The sequence below is a fragment of the Gouania willdenowi genome, chromosome 16 (genome assembly GCF_900634775.1).
Source record: "Gouania willdenowi chromosome 16, fGouWil2.1, whole genome shotgun sequence".
Lineage (NCBI taxonomy): Eukaryota > Metazoa > Chordata > Actinopteri > Blenniiformes > Gobiesocidae > Gouania > Gouania willdenowi.
In genome coordinates, this window is record NC_041059.1 from 17519969 (window position 1) to 17537863 (window position 17895).

General features: G+C 38.6%; 1 protein-coding gene across 1 annotated transcript in view; it reads right to left on the bottom strand.

The window, feature by feature from the left end:
• The window catches only part of nphs1 (NPHS1 adhesion molecule, nephrin), a 56307-nt gene continuing 38412 nt past the window's right edge, over positions 1-17895 (bottom strand). The window contains exons 14-30 of the mRNA XM_028470707.1: positions 16697-16826; positions 16449-16621; positions 15650-15790; positions 14962-15102; positions 11917-12038; positions 11182-11341; positions 10933-11089; positions 10365-10516; positions 5730-5841; positions 5467-5648; positions 5322-5372; positions 4885-5007; positions 4259-4310; positions 3761-3893; positions 849-930; positions 552-715; positions 1-392 (exon numbers count right to left, since the gene is read on the bottom strand). Of these exons, the coding sequence (XP_028326508.1) occupies positions 303-392; positions 552-715; positions 849-930; positions 3761-3893; positions 4259-4310; positions 4885-5007; positions 5322-5372; positions 5467-5648; positions 5730-5841; positions 10365-10516; positions 10933-11089; positions 11182-11341; positions 11917-12038; positions 14962-15102; positions 15650-15790; positions 16449-16621; positions 16697-16826 (2165 nt within the window). The 3' untranslated portion in view covers positions 1-302. The remainder of the gene's footprint in view (positions 393-551; positions 716-848; positions 931-3760; positions 3894-4258; positions 4311-4884; positions 5008-5321; positions 5373-5466; positions 5649-5729; positions 5842-10364; positions 10517-10932; positions 11090-11181; positions 11342-11916; positions 12039-14961; positions 15103-15649; positions 15791-16448; positions 16622-16696; positions 16827-17895) is intronic.

The window sequence follows — 17895 nt, forward strand, 5'->3', positions numbered from 1 at the left end:
TTAATTCCGATAAGAATATCAAGACTTTAATGGTTTTAAATTCCTAAATTACTGTGATATATTCACTTCACCACTCAGCTTGTTTGTCTTACTGTTTTGTTGCAGCGGGTCAAGACATTCATTTGACTTCAAAAAATCGAAACACATGAAAGGTAATATACTTGGTATTTTGTGATATTCCTGCTAAGGATTCATTTAAGGTGATTCAACAAATTACTTTGAAAAGCGTCTTTATAGTGGAGCACTTGGTGACTGTTATTGATTCACGGTTGTTGCCACAGTGAAGTTTGGCCTTCTCGTTTTTAAACTAACTCTCCTCGTAGCTCAAAGGGAAGAGCAGAATCTCCGCACGGCTGTCGAGCATCCACGCTCTGCCTCGGTCTGTCAGTGCCCTGCCGAGAGACAGATTGTATCTAAGTCAGTTAAGAATCTCCTAAAGCTGCACTAAATCCTCAAGGTTTATGTTCCATTACAGAAGTGTGATTGTAGCAAAGGTAAGTAATAAGTGGAGAAACAGCTGTCACCTCAGATGTGGGGTTTTATTTACAGACCTGGATAAAATTTGGCATTTTCCAGTCAGTTGGATGGGATAGTTGACGGTCAAAGGAAACGGGAGGGTAAGGAAAGGAGCTTGTCGGTAGTTTGTGGATCCTTATGTCATCTCCGACATCTTCATACAAATGGATTTGAGAGTTGACGTGTTGTTGTGGGAAATCTTGAAGGACACGGAAATAAAAATCACGTATTAAAACTATCATGGGAAACATCTGCTAAGATGATGCTAAAAGTGTACTAAATATTGTTATGCAATGTTCACTTTTTGTTTACATGGAGTGTAGGTGTCTCACCAAGGTTGCAAACTTCCTCAGGGTGTGGACTGAGCGGCAGCTTGTATTCACCAGTGGGATAGTTATAATAATGGGAAGAACCCTAAAATTTGGAAAACAGGACAAATACCATCAGGTGAGCTGGGACCTAAATGACTCTACAGCATGTTTCATCAGTACAAAGGGCTTCCTTTGACGTCGTGGAGAGTTGCCAGCGTGCCACTAGTACGCAACCACACCAAAATGGCAGCTTTGTTTATCGTGATTTATAAACCTCTCTTCCTGTAAAAGTAATAGGGTAAAAATAGCAGAAGACATTCTTATTGTTTCCTTGGGAAAACAGTGGATGACTGGAATTCAAGCATTAATTTGTAAACAACAGAACAATAAAATCTCCATCAAATCAAAATGTTAATCTCAGAGGGATTTACCAAACCAGTAATTACAAAAAAAAAAAAAGATCTTCATGAAAGTGGATTTAAGGCAATGTAAGGCAAACAATAAAGAAATTATTTTTTGCTGCATTTAACACTTTCCAAAAGGGTGTATGTCAGATAAAAGTAGGTCACAGAATCCAACCAACCCTCAATATCAATTTTAACCTCTCCCTCTTTTTTATTTTATTTATTCCTTTAATTTTTTTTTCAAATGTAGTGGGTTGGACACCAAAAAAAATGACTCATGTTGGGTGACTTTATAGTGCAGGTCCGCCCAAAGAGTGCAAAAAATTGATTTACCGATACCAGATCCATGAGTGCAGTTCTTTGTACAATATTTACAGCTTTCTCAGTCTTTTTCCAGGAGTTGGTACCTGCCATGTCCTCAGCTCCCCGTCAAACACACACACTACTCCTATAGTGCTGAAGACCTCTTATATAGCATGAAGCCCCTCCCCCAACACAATTAAGAAAGAAAACCAACAATCTCTTTACATACAGAAACCAAATCACAAGATGATTAATTTTGGAAAATTACAAAAATAACTAAAGACAATAAGATATTTACTAAAGACTCAAAAATAAACTAACCTGTACTGAAAACGGAAAGTCACATGACGTCACTCATCTGCGCCCTGCGTATATATATTGCGGAAGACGCATTCACTCAGGTTGGCTGTGTGAGTGTATGAATGAGTGGTGTATACTGGAGAAAATTTTTACAACTCGGAAAGAACCAGTGACATGCAGTCAGGGTATGCAAGGTAGGCAGTTCCAACCAAAGGGTGAACTGATATTTTGATTATTTGTTTTAATTATAATATAAATATAAATTATTTATTTTTCATTTTCCAATAGCCTACAATACCTATAAGTTTGAAAGTGTCAGCATTTCATGCTTTTCATAGCCCAAATGACTAAACAGCGCTATTTCCTGGTACGGAAGAGACGCTGCAGTCTCACTCCGCTGTAAGGCAGGAGGAGGCCACACCCCCTCCCAAAAGCACATTGCTGCTCTGACTCTGTTCTCATAGTGTGTTTTTATGTGTTTGCGCATGCGCAGTCAGGTCCCCAATATGAAAACCATTTACGTAAAAAGGCAGCTCTCTACGCTGCCTTTGGATGTAACCGCGCTATGCTAAATGCTATACGTAAGTTCACATGGCATTAGTGAATTGATATCAAGTGACCGCTGCTGCTACGTTCTCTAGCTAGAAGCGGGATAAAACAACAGGAAGGATGACAGCGCTCGAGACGATAAAGAAACTTTCTTTTGAGGAAAAATGACAACTTTTAAAAGATGGGAGACCAACACCTGAGCTACCAGACCTTCAGCAAAGGTTAGGTCAGAAAATTGTTTGTATTTTCCACAGTGAATGGTAGGATTGGCTTTGTGAATGCGCCTCACTGAGGCTGTTACGAGTTGTTGTTGTTGTCATTTTCTCCGTGTTTGTGTGTTTCCAACACAAACAACGGATGCACTGTCGTGATATACTGTATTTTGTTGGGAGAGTATGGAGGCTGTATTAAATAATTGTTTATGTTTCTTTAATTGTGTTTTATGATGTTGATTTTGTTAGATGCTTGTTCATGTGGATCTTGTTGGATTTTTCCTTTCTTATTATGAATTTTATATTTTGATAAGTGCATTGAGATGACTTTGTTGTAAATTGTGCTATACAAATAAAGTTGAATTTAATTGAATTAACACTTGCCAGCAGAAACATATGAAATTGTCATTAGTGTTGACATTAGTGGTCTCGATTTGCAACGCCCTGCCTGTGTACATGTGTGTTAGCGTCGTGGCCTCCCCCGCGCTAGCTGACCGGCTACTCCGTCACAAAAAGCAAAGCACTTTAAATGTCAAATTTTCCTGTTCATGGTCGCAGACATCTGCTGGGGCCTCTAATTCACTCCTACAGGCAAAATCCACATCAAGCATGTGGAGAACATGCTAACTTTACACAGTCGTCCCCTGAGCTTGAACCAAGGACCTTTTTGCTCCGAGGCAGACATGCTAATCACTACACAACCATGTTACGCTTTTTATGTTGTTATCGCTAAATGACTTCTTACAGCCGACAGTAGCTGTGGGAATCACAGCTGAACTTAGAGGTGACATGAAGTCTGCCTCAATGAGAGGATTCATCCTTTCCTGACTTCACGGAGTAATCACGTTTCATTTACTTCACTAAATAGTTTTCTTCAAAGTTCAAATCGCTGTTGACCTTTTTAAAGTACAAAACGCTCTTTTTTTTTCAAAAATCAATCTGTATTTCGAATGCTAATTGTAAGCTATTGATTTCTGTTCCATCCATGTGCACAGCTAAAGGTTTCATTAGTTGATCTGTCCATCTGTTATAGCTGTATTCTTTACTTCCTTTTCTGACACATCCCTTCACCTTCTTCCTCACTTCTTTCCTCCCATTATTTGCTTTCTTAACATTTTCTGTCTCTGCATACATTTTCTGTTGCCCTTTGCCTCTGCACTCGTACCTCTGTATAGCTCTCGTAGACGTTGCCGTCTGTTTCAGATCCAGAGTCAATGAGGAGGGTGCGCTGAGCTGCAGTGTTGATCTTTTCTCTGCTCTCATACTTATTGGAGTTTGCTTCAGTTGATTGTCTTGACCTGGTCAGAGAAATCGGATATCTATCATCGACTGGATTTATACCATTGCAATTGCTAATGATGAGTCTCCAGGGTGACTTAATAGATACTGTATACAATACACTGGTAAATAGAAGCATGTTTGCAATAATAATTGCGATATGTGTATATATATATATATATAGCACATATATATATATATATATATATATATATATATATATATATATGAGACACAGTGAGGTTAGAGGATAACAATAAATGTGAGTGGTGTGACTACTCAGTAATTTCCACCCCTGAATCAGCCAATAGATCAGAGCACTGACATAGCAATGTGCAGTTTGGGTCAAAGTATACTTCTTTATTCTGTGAATTTCTTAACTCACCCTTCTTCCCCATTCTTCTCTTCTTCAGACACATTGGCCTCTTGGTGTCCTGCTGTGGGTGCAGAAACAGAAGGAAAGAGGCTTACTGAATTATTAGAGCTTGAAAAGAAAAGAAAAATACAATGGGCTCGGAAACTAATCAGAGCAATAAAAAGGTCAAATAGGGAGTGAATGAAAGACAAGTAAGTGGTGAAAGAAATCAATGTAGAAAACTAAGAAGGTGGCGAATAAAAAAAAAAAAAAGATTGAGAGGGAAACCTTGACGTTAGACTGAACAAATAGAAAGAGACGGGGAGAGATAGAGGAAGGACACAAAGCTGGCAAATGAGATAAAAGATATAGATGAAACACAGAAGTGACAGCTTTGAAGGATAAATGTGTTGGGAGGTAGAGGCTTAGGGTATGAGCAAAAGGAGAGGAGACAGAAAAGACGAATAGGAAGAGGGATAAGGAGAGATGAGGAGAGAGTCAGATGCTGAGCTGACAATTGCATCATGGCTCAGAGTAATCTCTTTAGAGTTTTGTTCAGGATTCAAAACATTACAACGACAGAAAGTGGTGGGAAAAAAAAAAACCTTTTCAATTCTATATGTGAAGATATAAGATGAAAAGATAACTATTGCTACCTGTCTGACCTCGAATCTTTTTCCACCTCAGTCCAAAGAAGCATCCGAGTGAATTTAAGACCAGCAGAACACCAAACACCACGGTGAACACTACGGTCAAATAAGCTGGCAGTCCACTTCCACCTAGTATGCAGAACAATAAAACAGATCTGAGCAATGACAGTAAAAAGGGAAATGATGTGAAAAAGTGTTGAGGTAAAAGCAGAGACAGACCCTACAGCCTCTCAATTGTCCTAACTGATTGAAAAACTAGCAAAGCTGAGAAAGTATTGGTGGAAGCTTGGGCAACCACTCATTCATGTAGAGCAAACAGCCTTGAAAGCCTCGGAGGTGCATACATTAACATGATTTACCCAAATGAAGTTAGTTGCTGTGCAAACAGTAATTTCAAGCTGCCCTTAAGAGCATTTGCAGGAAGCACTAAAGAAACGACTCACTCTGTGAGACTGAGTCGTCATCCAATGGGACGTCTGTTACCTCTGGTCTCTCTGCAATGCAAGAAAAAAAAGATCCTCAACCACCCTTTTGCATAACAGAAGAACAGTCCAGTCCTCTGGTGTCAAGGTGTAACTCCAAACTGACCCTTTGTGGTGATAGTCAGTATTGCATTGTTGTCAGCATAGGCGCTTTCTCCTATTGCATTAATGGCATTGACAGAAAAGTTGTAGGTGGTGACAGGCTGCAGACCAGTAACGGTGAAGAACGTTGAACTGGGAGGGAAGACGTCTATGTACATGAAACTAACTGATTCATCCCAATGGTATCTGCAGATAGTTAAAGCACAACTGTGTAAGAATGTGTTTGGGATCAAACATTTGGTTAATCTCTCCTCCTGGCTTAATTACCTGATACGGAATCTTTGTGGCAGACCTCCATTGAAACCTGGGATCCACTCCAGAGTGACTGAGTCATGACTAACAGCAATGTGGCGAAATAATGAGGGAGGATCTGGATGATCTGTAGAAAGAAAAAAAAAAATTGAAAAGCAAACTTGCTCTTAATGATCTCTGCTGAAGAAATGTCAGACATCTGGAGGCTATATTTGAAAAGGCTGCAGCCCATAAGATCATGAGATATACACTAATATATAAATAACCCAATTTACTGAGTGAAATACGAAATAAAGCCCAAATTATATTAGGGCCTGTGCCCACATTATGTCTCGGTTTCTACCATGCAATGATAGAATAAAGATTTCAACAAGTGAGAGTAAAGCATTGAATAATTCTTCACAGAAACATAAAATACGAAATATCAATCAATCAATCAGATTTATTTGTCCCCAATAGGGCGGTTCAGTCTGCAAAGATATGGGGAGCATAAAACACACATAAGAGAACATTAAAAACATATGAACAACATGAAAACATGTAGCAGAGCAATTTGATCCATTAAATACCTATGATTATGTAAAACAATGAGACAAATATAAATCCAGCAAACAAACAGATCTATCATTAATACTCATCACACTCGTGGCAGAGTGAGAATATATAGTGTTAGCTTAATATGCCTGTATAGTCTCAGCTTGGTACCAAGTGCAAACACTAAATTAAACATGAATTTTAATTGTGTCAAATTCCCTTCTCTACTCTTTGATTTGGTTTCTTGGTTTATTGTGTGTGTATTACTGTATACATTACATTTTCTGCCTGTGTAGATTAAACAAGTACAAACCAATGATAACCAACAATAACTAGCCAGGCATGTCAAATTAGGAAGGTGAGATTATCTTATCTCTAGAAATTCTTCATTGTTTTCAATTTTTTTCTTAAATTATATTCAATGCTTTAACACTTCTGCCATACAAAAAAAAGGCCCTGGGTCCTGAGTTTGACTCACCATGGCAACTGTGTGACAATTGCCAATTTGCTGTTCAAAAAATTGTTGGTGAAATTTCTAAAAATCATATCTCGGTTCATGTTTGACCTATCTTTATGAAATCTGACACATTTATATCGGGTTGGTTATTTATTTATCCCAACGAGTTTGATCTGGATCAGTTTCGGGCTGCTCATCATTTGGTGCTACTGTATTGTTATTAATTGTGATATAAATTTATTACAAACCTTTAAAGTGTAAATGATCATGGTAATAGGATCAGGATCGCAAAAAAAAACAAGTGGTTTGCGCTTTGTTGCACGATTTCTTTAGCCATTGAAAAAGCCATTGGACTTCACAGTGACACAGCAGTGTGTCATATCCAGTATCCATATACTGTACATGAAAAGTACGGTTTTTTTTGCACATTAGTCCCCATTTGTAGTTTTTTACACTTTTTTAATGATACCACATGATTTGAGAACCACAGGTATTCCAGATCAAAAGGGTATAAATGCTTGGATGAATTCTATTTAGTCAGCTGCCGCATAGCAGCCCCTACTAACTCTCATAATTGCTGAGGGTTATTTTTGTTGTACTCCACGATTTAGCAGTATTTGACTCCTCTATGAACAAAGTGACTTATTTTTGCAGTGAAACCACCCAAAGCTGTGCAACAGAGCTTGAAATGTTCTGATTATTATCCATATTGTAAACTAAAGATCAAAGACGAGTTCCAAGGGCTTCAGTCAGACATAGCAGTACTTTAGACAGGGCGGCAAGAGGAAAGTGGATTATTTTGCATTTTAAGTATTTTCTTTGGGGGGGGGGGGACAGAATGAGAGATATTAAAGGAGAGTGAGAGGAGAGATAGTTGAGCAGCAACATAAGAAGAAGCTACAGCCCAATTCTGTGGCTTAAGGCTGCTGTCCAGCTTGAAAAGTAAATCATTCCTACTATCAGCACCACTCATAGGATTTCAGAGCAAAGGGGTCAGCCTTGTTTGAATCTCATCTTCTTTAAATCCAAAAAGCACCACACTCTGGGAAAAAAACAAACCCTCTTGGTACTTTTTGGACTTTAAAATGATAAGGGAGCATATAAAATGTATTATTACTGTGTCTGATTGATTTTGAATATTCACAGCTCTAAGGGAGTGTTTGGGAAAAACAAGGGGAGTGTTGGATCATATTTTGTGGTGTACAGTAAACATTAAATGTGTGTAGCGTTGGCCGTGGGCTCATGCTGGACGAAGTTGATAATGGAGCAAAAGCACAGATAGCTTAAAGCTATGAAGGCATGGACATGCCAGGAGAGCAAAGGCTATCCCTGCACTATAATCTGAGGAAGAAATGCTGTGAGCTCAGTGATAAGCAGAGATAGAGGAGGGGAATAAATGTGCCTTCAGGTCTCTCTCTCAGTACCTACTCTGTTCACTTTACACAACTGGATGTTCAATTGCCCTGCCAAACTATTTTAATGCGAAGGCTCATAAAAATTCTGACAGGGCAGCACTGGCTCAGTTATTTTTGATTTTCTGCCAAATTACAGCCACACACAGTCTTCACACACTGCAGCCAACAATGTAAAATGTGCAGTCTCAACTTGTTGGATGCCATAACCACTAACTTTGATCATTTCATCAAGCAGCTTTCGGAAAGTTTGGACCAAGAGTAAAAAATATATATTTAGTGATTCATCTTGATAGAGTGAAAATACTGAAATGACCATAACTTGCTAAACGTACTTCATTTTTACATATTTACTGTATCTACTCCTACTGAAGAGCGCTTTGTTAAAACGCTATTGGCAGAGGTGTAAAGAGTACCGATATATTCTACTCAAGTAGAAGTACTGTTACTTAAGCACAAGTCTTGTACTTGTGCTTAATAAAATACTCAAGTACAAGTAAAAAGCAGCTCAATTAAATAGTACTCAAAGTAAAAGTTACTAGTTACTTTCACCCCCCACATTTATTTTAGTAATAAATCTTGGTTGCATACAGTAAACATCTCATGTATAAACATAAAAAGGAAGAGACCAAATCTTGCACAATTGGAACTTAATTTATTTTCCACACGGCATCTGTATAAAATAAAAGGTTTATCAAAATGTACAATTCTTTTTATAATCAAAATAACACCAATGAATTCAATTCAAAATAAATAAAATTCCCAGGCTCTAAGTATAGATACATTACTGAACTCTAATGTTGTTTTGGCACCATGCATTACATTTAATCTGCTATGATGTGATGCATTTAATGGTTGTCTGGTCATTTAATTTTTTGTAGTTTCACAATGTCCGTTGGTCACTTTAAAACAAAAATATACATAATTTACTGAGTAACGGTTGGGTGTGGAAATGTAACTAATTACTTCACTTAATTAGAAGTAAAATTACTGATTTAGAAATATACTCAAAAAGTACAAGTACCCATAAAATAAACTCAATTACAGTAATGTGAATACTTGTAATCCATTACTTTCACCTGTGGCTATTGGCCATTACTTTATCTATCTATAAAGCATCAAAGGTCTGCGTGCGTGTGTGTGTGTGTTTGTGGAGCGAATATCTCCCCGACACAGTATGAGTTCAATCTGAAACTTTGTAAACGGCTTTCAAACAGAAGTGTGTTCATCCGTTGTTTTTGGGGTAATTTGGTGTTGCAAAACGTTCATTTTAAGATTACGGCTCCCTCTCTGTATTGAGAGTGCTATTCCCGGTTCCTGGTTCATGATGTCACTGTGACGCAGTTTCCTTGGATTTAAATAAAGAAGTTCAATAATAAAAATGCTTTTGTACTGCTAAAAATTATTTAAGTTAATATTTCACGGTTGTTTAAAATTATCAAAGTCAGTGGTTATGGCATCCAACAGGTTGAGACTGCACATTTTACATTGTTGGTTGCAGTGTGTGGCTCTAATTTGGCGCGCACGCACGCACACGTACACACACACACACACACACACACAGCTGATGCGTGTGTGTGCGTGTGAAAGTCACGGTGCTGTACCCGTGCTGGATTAGCCATGCACAGAGATTGCTGTACTAATTTTTAAAAATGCTTAAAACTTCACATCAGTCGACCATAGATAAAAAAAAAAATCGACCAATGATAAAAAAAAATATGATTGTCATGATCAGATTTATATGAATACAACAGCTTATTATTGTAAAGTTACATTAGGTTAACTGTTTTTTTTATTGCAATGTATATTATAATCATGTTTTTTTTGGAAAATAAATGATTCCTTTTCAAAATGCAAGATAATAGTTTTATTTGTACAAATTTATGTCTTTTATCAGATTCTACCTGAACCGACGCATTGGTACAAACTTTATTTATCAATGTATCATGCGCATGTCCCATAGAATTAAACCAGGGAAATCACACACGCTATTTTACTTTGCACCTGCAAATATACCCCTTCATAACACTACATAGTATGTACACCTCTTTGTACATCCAACCTTCACACACATACTAATTTGGCCATAATTGACAAATCTACTTAAGCTCCCACATATACATAATATAAGTATAATACATACTTCCGACTGGCACTATACTAGTAGTTTTGAATGCAAGTCTTATTAATACTGAGTGACCGAACATATTTTTTTTTCACGTTTTTTACTCAAACAAATGTCATTACTTGTGCTGACGAGCTGAATGTCTAGCTTGTCCTCCCCGAGTGAGTTCTGAGCAGTGCAGCTAAAGCGAGCGTAGTCCAGCACTGCACTCACATTTACCACCCAAATAGTGCTGGTGTGGAAGGAGCCTTCTCTCACTGTTTGCTCTTCATACCTGCAGCACACACCATGAAAACAAAATAAAAATCCTCTGTAGCAGACAGGCATGCATTATTAATAGATTTGTATCAAGTAGATCACAATAGAGTTTTTAACGTGTTTGATTTCTATAGAAAGGTGCAAATCTGGGTTTTATGGGATTTTCTAGTAAATTACTCAATGTGTTAAAGCTTGATATGATTATTGTTAACTACATATGTGTAGTACTGTACATAGAATTGTAACATGGTTGCTTTGTGTTAAATTATAATTGACAATTTTTATAGAATTGTCATGGCAATTACAATTACAAAGTAAATTATCTGAACTCAATTACAATTTAATTACAATTACTATTATGATCACAATTATAATTAATTATCAATTACATTAATACAATTATAATTGAGCCCAACCCTGGTACTTGCTCACCTGGGATTTGCAAAATCCATCCGTATTCCATTTTTCTCCCAAAGAAAGTCAACTCGTGGAATGCCCTCTGCCTGACAAACAACCTCAGCTGTGGCTGTGCCGTCCCCTCTACTCGCCACCTTCCTCCATTGGGGTCCTTTACGGATCTGTGGTTTAACTATTCATTCAAAAACAAGGTGCAAAGGCTAGAGTGAATAAATGTACGTCACTTTATTAACAATAGAACGAGTATTGACGTGCCAAACCCACATTGCACAACTAGTTGCACATTTACACTGGCAGGGAGTCCTATTCCATTGTCAGCCGTGCACTGGTAAAGACCCGCATGAGCTCGAGTCACATCATGGAATGTGAGGAGACCTGAATCATCTTCCTGGTTCTCTTCTCCAATCTCCACCTCCCCTTCTCCCTGTGTAAGACAAAGTGAGGGCAGCGACTGCTTCTATCCCTCAATGCACACCACCTCGCTCCTGGGTAACTTTCACCTGTATTTCTGCTTTGGAGGAAGACAGGTGGGCATTGTTGAAGAATTGACCTGCAAACTATTAGGACTTGGTGTCTGGATGTAAAGGGCGTTCAATGGAACACGAGCTTAGAGAACCATATGAAAGAAGGGGTTGAAAAAAAGGAGGGGCTCTGCAGGTTAAAAAACGGGACACACACCACTGCCAGAGGGTGGCTTTGGCCGGATAGAGCATCAGTACATACAGAGACCACGCCACATTGACGAATGTGCCCTTTAGTCACGGAGCAGTAATGAAAGCTATTTTTCTGCATTTGGGCTGAGTGTGGAACAGGAAGAGGTGGGGTGGAAGGATAGTTAGAGGCACTGAAATATGGTGCTTGTGAGCCGTCACAGCGGCAGTGATAAACGGTAACAATGAATACAGAAAAAAAAAACAGAAGAAAGAAGAAGGCCAGATATAGAGAATATACATAAATCAAAGTGTGAGGAAATAGGTAAAGGAAGTGTGTATTTCTCACCTGCCGCTTCCAAGTGAACATGCCAGGTGTAATTGGTTTGGCATCGGCTACACATATCAGGTCTGCTGTTTCTCCCAGATTAACAAACACTGGATCTCTCTCAGCTTTCACACTTGGACCGTCTAAGAGTAGAAAGAGGAGTAGAGGTAATTGTTGCTTGAGTGATGCAAGTGTGCCAAAAAAAAAGAAAAGGAGAAAAAGAAAAGAAATCAATTATAAATCTAATAAAAAGACAAGCAGCATCTCTGTAAATAAAACATTCATAATCCCATCCCAATTGTTCTCGGCTGCTATTTTGAATCCAATGTTGTAAAGTTTTCTTGACATATGTGCATATGGGACTAAAAACTATTCATGTGACATGTAAAGTTTTCCAGCTAAATAATGTCCCTGTGGGATAGAGAGATGGTAATTCTTCTCTTATAACCATCTCTTGCTATTTATATACAGAGTTGGGAGGGTTAAAATGTAATCCATTACAGTTACTAGTTACCTGTTCAAATACAAAGTCAACAATGAATAATAAGCCCAAATTTCCCGATTTGATCCCGATTGAAGACTGAATTTGATTACAAACCGATTTCGATTATTACTGATTATTAATCTTCCATGTAAAATTCGTCACCTGTTGAATCTTTTGACAGCACAGTCAGTATTGTATAGTGTAATTAAAATATCCAAATTAGAGGGACTCTAATTTGGATATTTTAAAATGTTAATATTTAAATATTTGGAAATTTAAGAAGCATTGATTCATAAACATTAATAATAATAATAAAGTTGCGATGAAACGATTAGAAATTTGTTTTCACCACTATCCCTATGTCAGTAACATAATCCAAGTGCCATATTAATAAAGTAAAGTAACTTGATTACTGTCAATTACCTTTTGAATTACTTTAAGACTGAACATTAAAACCTCCTGAACTTGCACCATGTGGTCATCCAGCCCAGTCTCATGAAGTTGGTGACATTTTGTTACGAGATGATGTTCATGACTTAAAGGTACTCTCAGATCCCTCTCTTCCCCTCCCTCCTCGCTGCTCTCTTGCCTGGCCTCCAAATTTTCCAAAGTCCCTCCCTCAGAGAAGCAAACAAGCTAACGTTAATACGACAGCAACATCACAGTAATATAACATGCTCTGTTAAAAGCATATTACTGCCACACTTCTCTCTCTCTATGTGCACACACCTCAGCAGCAGCAGCAACAACACAGTGTTATTTACAGAAGCCCACACGGAGGCGGCTGCGCACAAACAACACATGCACTACAGAGTTCTAGTGTAACAATTACAAAATAAACATAATGTAAATAAAGCAGCAGTAATTACCTATCAAGCAGAAAAGTCACCAATTCCATCTACTACTCCTCCAGACCATACACTGTAAAAAAGTAGCTGTAGCTCCGCGAAAGGGGAGGGGACTGTGAGCAACAGCTGCCAGACAGCCCATCAAACACAATCCTGGCTCTGATTGGTTCTTTTTGCTCGATTGCGGTGCATTCTGGCAATCTGCCAGAGGCAGCAGGAGCAGCAGGAGGGACTCAATGAGTCTGTTTTTTCACACAAACTACGAGTTTCATGTAAAGCTGTCCTTAGATAGTGACAACTTTAGTAAATATGACAAAAAGTCACTTTTATAAGAATTACGGACTGCACCTTTAAGAGGGGCTAAACTTGAATATGTACCTGTAACCTGAGTAACTTCTTTATTTTTCTGTAACTGTAGGGAAGATAGTTTTGTATTCTAATAACGCACTTACATGTATTCTGTTCATTCCCAAGCCTGTTTATATATCTCTATAAATACCATCTCTTCTTTCTTTGGCCACTTCCTGTTTTGTTTTTTAGTCTTCGCACAGGTACCTTAAACTCGGTATAAGAAAAGCCATTAGTGCCAACTTGTTCAAACCAATGTTCCCTCTTGAATAACAGGGGGAAAAAACACCTGCAAAACAGTGAGTTGGATCTACCCAATGTTGCTCCCTAACCAAGACCGACATTGTTAAGTGGGCTACATAGCCACACATAAAAGCTACCACAATCCTCAATGCATAATGAATATCTACAACTGTCAAGCCCACTCAGATTGGGAGGGCAGAATCCATTAGGCATGTGCCATGGGTTTTGGCGAATCAGACAGACCTACATTTTCAACACTCCCATTATTAAATCATCAGTATTGGAGCAGAAGACCTCAAGCTTGAGGCTGGGCCTCAGGCGGCAATGGACAGCCTCGCATGGAGGTCTAATGAAAGAAGTAAGTCTGGTTCTGAGTGAAGCTACAACAGTTCTATTTTTCAGCTTTGGAAAGTTAAAATTCAAAGTGTCCTCTGCAGCATGTGGATTCAGCTTCAAAGCACGAACAGAAAACTGATAGAGAGGATTGCACATTTTTCGTATTCAATGTAAAGCAGCAATATTAAAGCAACAGTTAATCTTTCTGACCTTTGCCCATACCAGTAATGTTCAAATCTCTCATGTTAACCATCAGACACTTCAACTATGTGCTTTTGAAATGGTCAACTGTTTAAAGAATGATTTTCATTTAGTTTTAGCAAGTCATTGAAATTGTAGAATAAATCCTTACTTCAAAATCTAAAAATGACCCTCCTGTCCTTTGACATTCTGTGTTTACTAGTAAAATATCATAGTGCATGAGTGGATAGTTAAGCTGCACTGTAGATTAAAATCAAACCACTAAAATATACTGTTTATTGTATGCTTTGGTAAAATGTTGTAAAATGTTTGGTAAAATTTTGTTTGTCGGTTTAAAGAGGTTACTGAACTTTGCTGTATATTAGTGTAAGTTAAACTTTTAAAGGCGGCGAAAAATGGAAGCACAGTGTTAAATATTGTGTTGTGGAACTTTTTTTACATCCGCAATTGCTGCTATCCCTCACAAAGAGCAAAGAACCTTAGTGAGTTGTTTGATTAGGAGTTCCTTTTTGCAAATTTATGGAAACTAAGTAAAACTGTATCATCAAATCAAATCATTGTGTATGTTCGGATACTCGTTCACATCTTTTATGTATGGGCACTTACACAGTACATCGATTTTGATGGAGGTTTGGCCGACGCCTTCTTCATTTGCACACTTTATAGTGTAAACTCCGGCATCGTTCCTTGACACGTTCCTCAGCTCCAGTGACTGGTCGTCTGCCCAAAGGTAACGCAGATTTCCCTCTACGCACACACACACACACACACACACACCAGACAAACTAATGGTGAATTAAGCATTCATTACATGCACATCAACTGCATGTCTTATAGCCAATGGTCTCTAAGTGACACCTAATCCTGCATTATTGATTGATCAGGCTGGATTCCCTCATCAAGCCAACAATAGGCCACGAGATGTGAGACACCTTCTATACAAAAGCACACAGCATAATATGGGATGAAGGCTTTGTGCATTCAGTGTATTTAATGGCGCTGGCTGTGTATGCAATGCAAATAAGAGAGTGAACAAAGATGAGAGTGGGTGCAGTACGACAGTGGCCTGGAGGAGAAGCCAGGTTTAGATCCGTGGTGTTGTATTCAGGAAGACAGCAATCCTCATTTAGACTGCATACATTAGCGCTGTAATGAGAATCACATTTGGCAGGGTCCCACGCTGGCTAACCTGCCATGTTTTATTCAGACCCTGAATGGCAACGCTGAGTGCTTACTTGCTGGCTCAGCTCAACTAGGACCTGGTTTATAGAGTCATCACACAGCCGCAGATCACCTTTGACCAGCTTCTCCCCGCGGTGCAGCCAAATACAGGAGACCTCCTCTGGGTTAGCTGAGACCAGCAGTGGGATAGTTGCCATGTCATCCTCCACCACCTCCACCCGTGTTGGCTGAGTTGAGCTGAATTCTGGAGCATCTGCACAAAAGCAACATAAAAGTATAAAGTACAAAGAGTTGGATGTGTTCCAAAAAATACATGTCAGCAACAGAAATGAAAAAGAAGTGTGGACGACAACAACACACACACACAAAATATGTTGATCATGAAAGTACAGTTGCACTACTGAGAGTCAAACAAGTAAAGAGTCAACATCCCAGTAATGATTCCAGATCGAAACCAACTTCACACACGCAGGGACAAGCCAGCGTAGGGCGAGAAGGACAGGCATTAGAACAGCGAGTGACAGTACGGTTGTCCAACTGCAGCTCCCGCACAAATACACAGTGACATTCCTTCATGCTCATACACAGTACTGAGCTTTGAAGCAGCGGCTGGCTGCTGCCTGTGAAATGGCATCAAAGGCAAACATGGCCATGCTGCAAAGCAATCGCACAATTAGGACACACTGCTAGGGCTTAACCGACTCACAAATCACAACAAAGGCTTTCGGTTACCAAAATCTAAAAAGAATAAAAAATTCACACACAAATATAATTTAAAACAACAAATCAGAAAAAAAGCTGTCGACCACACAATCATCGATTATTATAATTATGCAAATACTCTTTACTCTCTTTAAAAAGAGATTGCAACAAGTGGGAAAGTGTGAGTAAATATATTGTCCTTTACTTACATAGTACATTGAGTTGGAAGAATGTCTTTGCCTCTTCTGCAAGGACAGGACTGTTGGCCTGGCAAATGACCTTCTGTTTGTGATACTGGGAGCTCAGGTTCAGTGAGAGGGAGCTGAGCACTGAAACCCCGCCAAAAAAAGCCTTTTTTGGGGGTTGCTCAACACCCTGAAACCTAGAACAACACATCTTTATCAGCAAATCAAAATATTATATTTTAGGAAATTATTTCCGCACGGAACACCCAAACCTGAGCAATCCCAAACTCCAGGAGATGCTGGCCTTGGGGTTACTGCTTCCAACCTGGCACTCTAAATTTAGCACCTGTCCATGACGAAGCACTTCCTGTTTGGCTGTGATCCTCATACTTATTGCTGTAACTAAACACCCATAGATGGAGTTAGATCAAGATTTGTATGAATTAAATTACATATGTGCATATGCAGAGTTTGCAGGGGCAGGGGGAGCATTCCCCCCTCCTAGTGGTCAAAAAATGTCTCTACAGTTTTCCCAAATTCATTTGAAAACATACAATTCCTATTATATTGTACAAAACATACAAATATTTTAAGTGCCATAAAACAGTGACTGTACAAATATATATGAATTCATTTGTTGTTCTTTTAAAAAATACAAGTGATTTTTTTGGCGCACACATGTGACTTGGTTCTTCTTCTGTTGCACAATTCTTCTTCACAATGTAAATGATGAAGTGACACTGCATCCAGCAGTTCATGTATGGTACTGCAGCAAAACTGAAGAAAGCAGCCACCAGCCTGATTTTATCATGAATTTAAAACATTAATAAAATAAAAATTAAGATTTTTAATGACACAATCAGCCTCAGAGAGTTCAAAAAGTAAGAAGAAATTAGGGCGGAGCTGTTTTCTTTATATAAATAGGACGTTACATTTCATTTTTTTACAGCCGTTTTTTTACTGTGTTTTGGACTAAATGCTGGGATTCATTGGATTTTTGACTGTGTTAGAAAGATTTTGAGACCACTTTTGATACAACATACAAATTCAGTAAGACATGACATCGCTTTAAATTTTTTTTTTTCCAAGTTTGACAAAATAATTGATTGTGTTTCCTGTGATGGTTGTGTCTGAGAATGATTTATATGGTTAAAAAAGGAAGATTCTAAGCTTTCAGATGGTGTATGCTGCTGTATTTGAGAAGCATTTTATCCCTTAAGAGCTTGAATGCGTGAGAACATGCATTTTGACCCGTATTCGGGGACGATGGACGTTAAAGCTGATATCTGGAGTTTCTGAGAAACGTCTCGATGTCCCTCCCTAAACAGCTTCACTTCCTCCCACTGCCTCTCCCAATCTACCAGAAACCACTTCTCTACTTTTCTGCTTGCGCATCGCGGAACATAACAAGGTTGCATCGGGTAACAGCCAAAATCATATTTACCTGTTTGCTGTTGTGATGCGCAGCCTT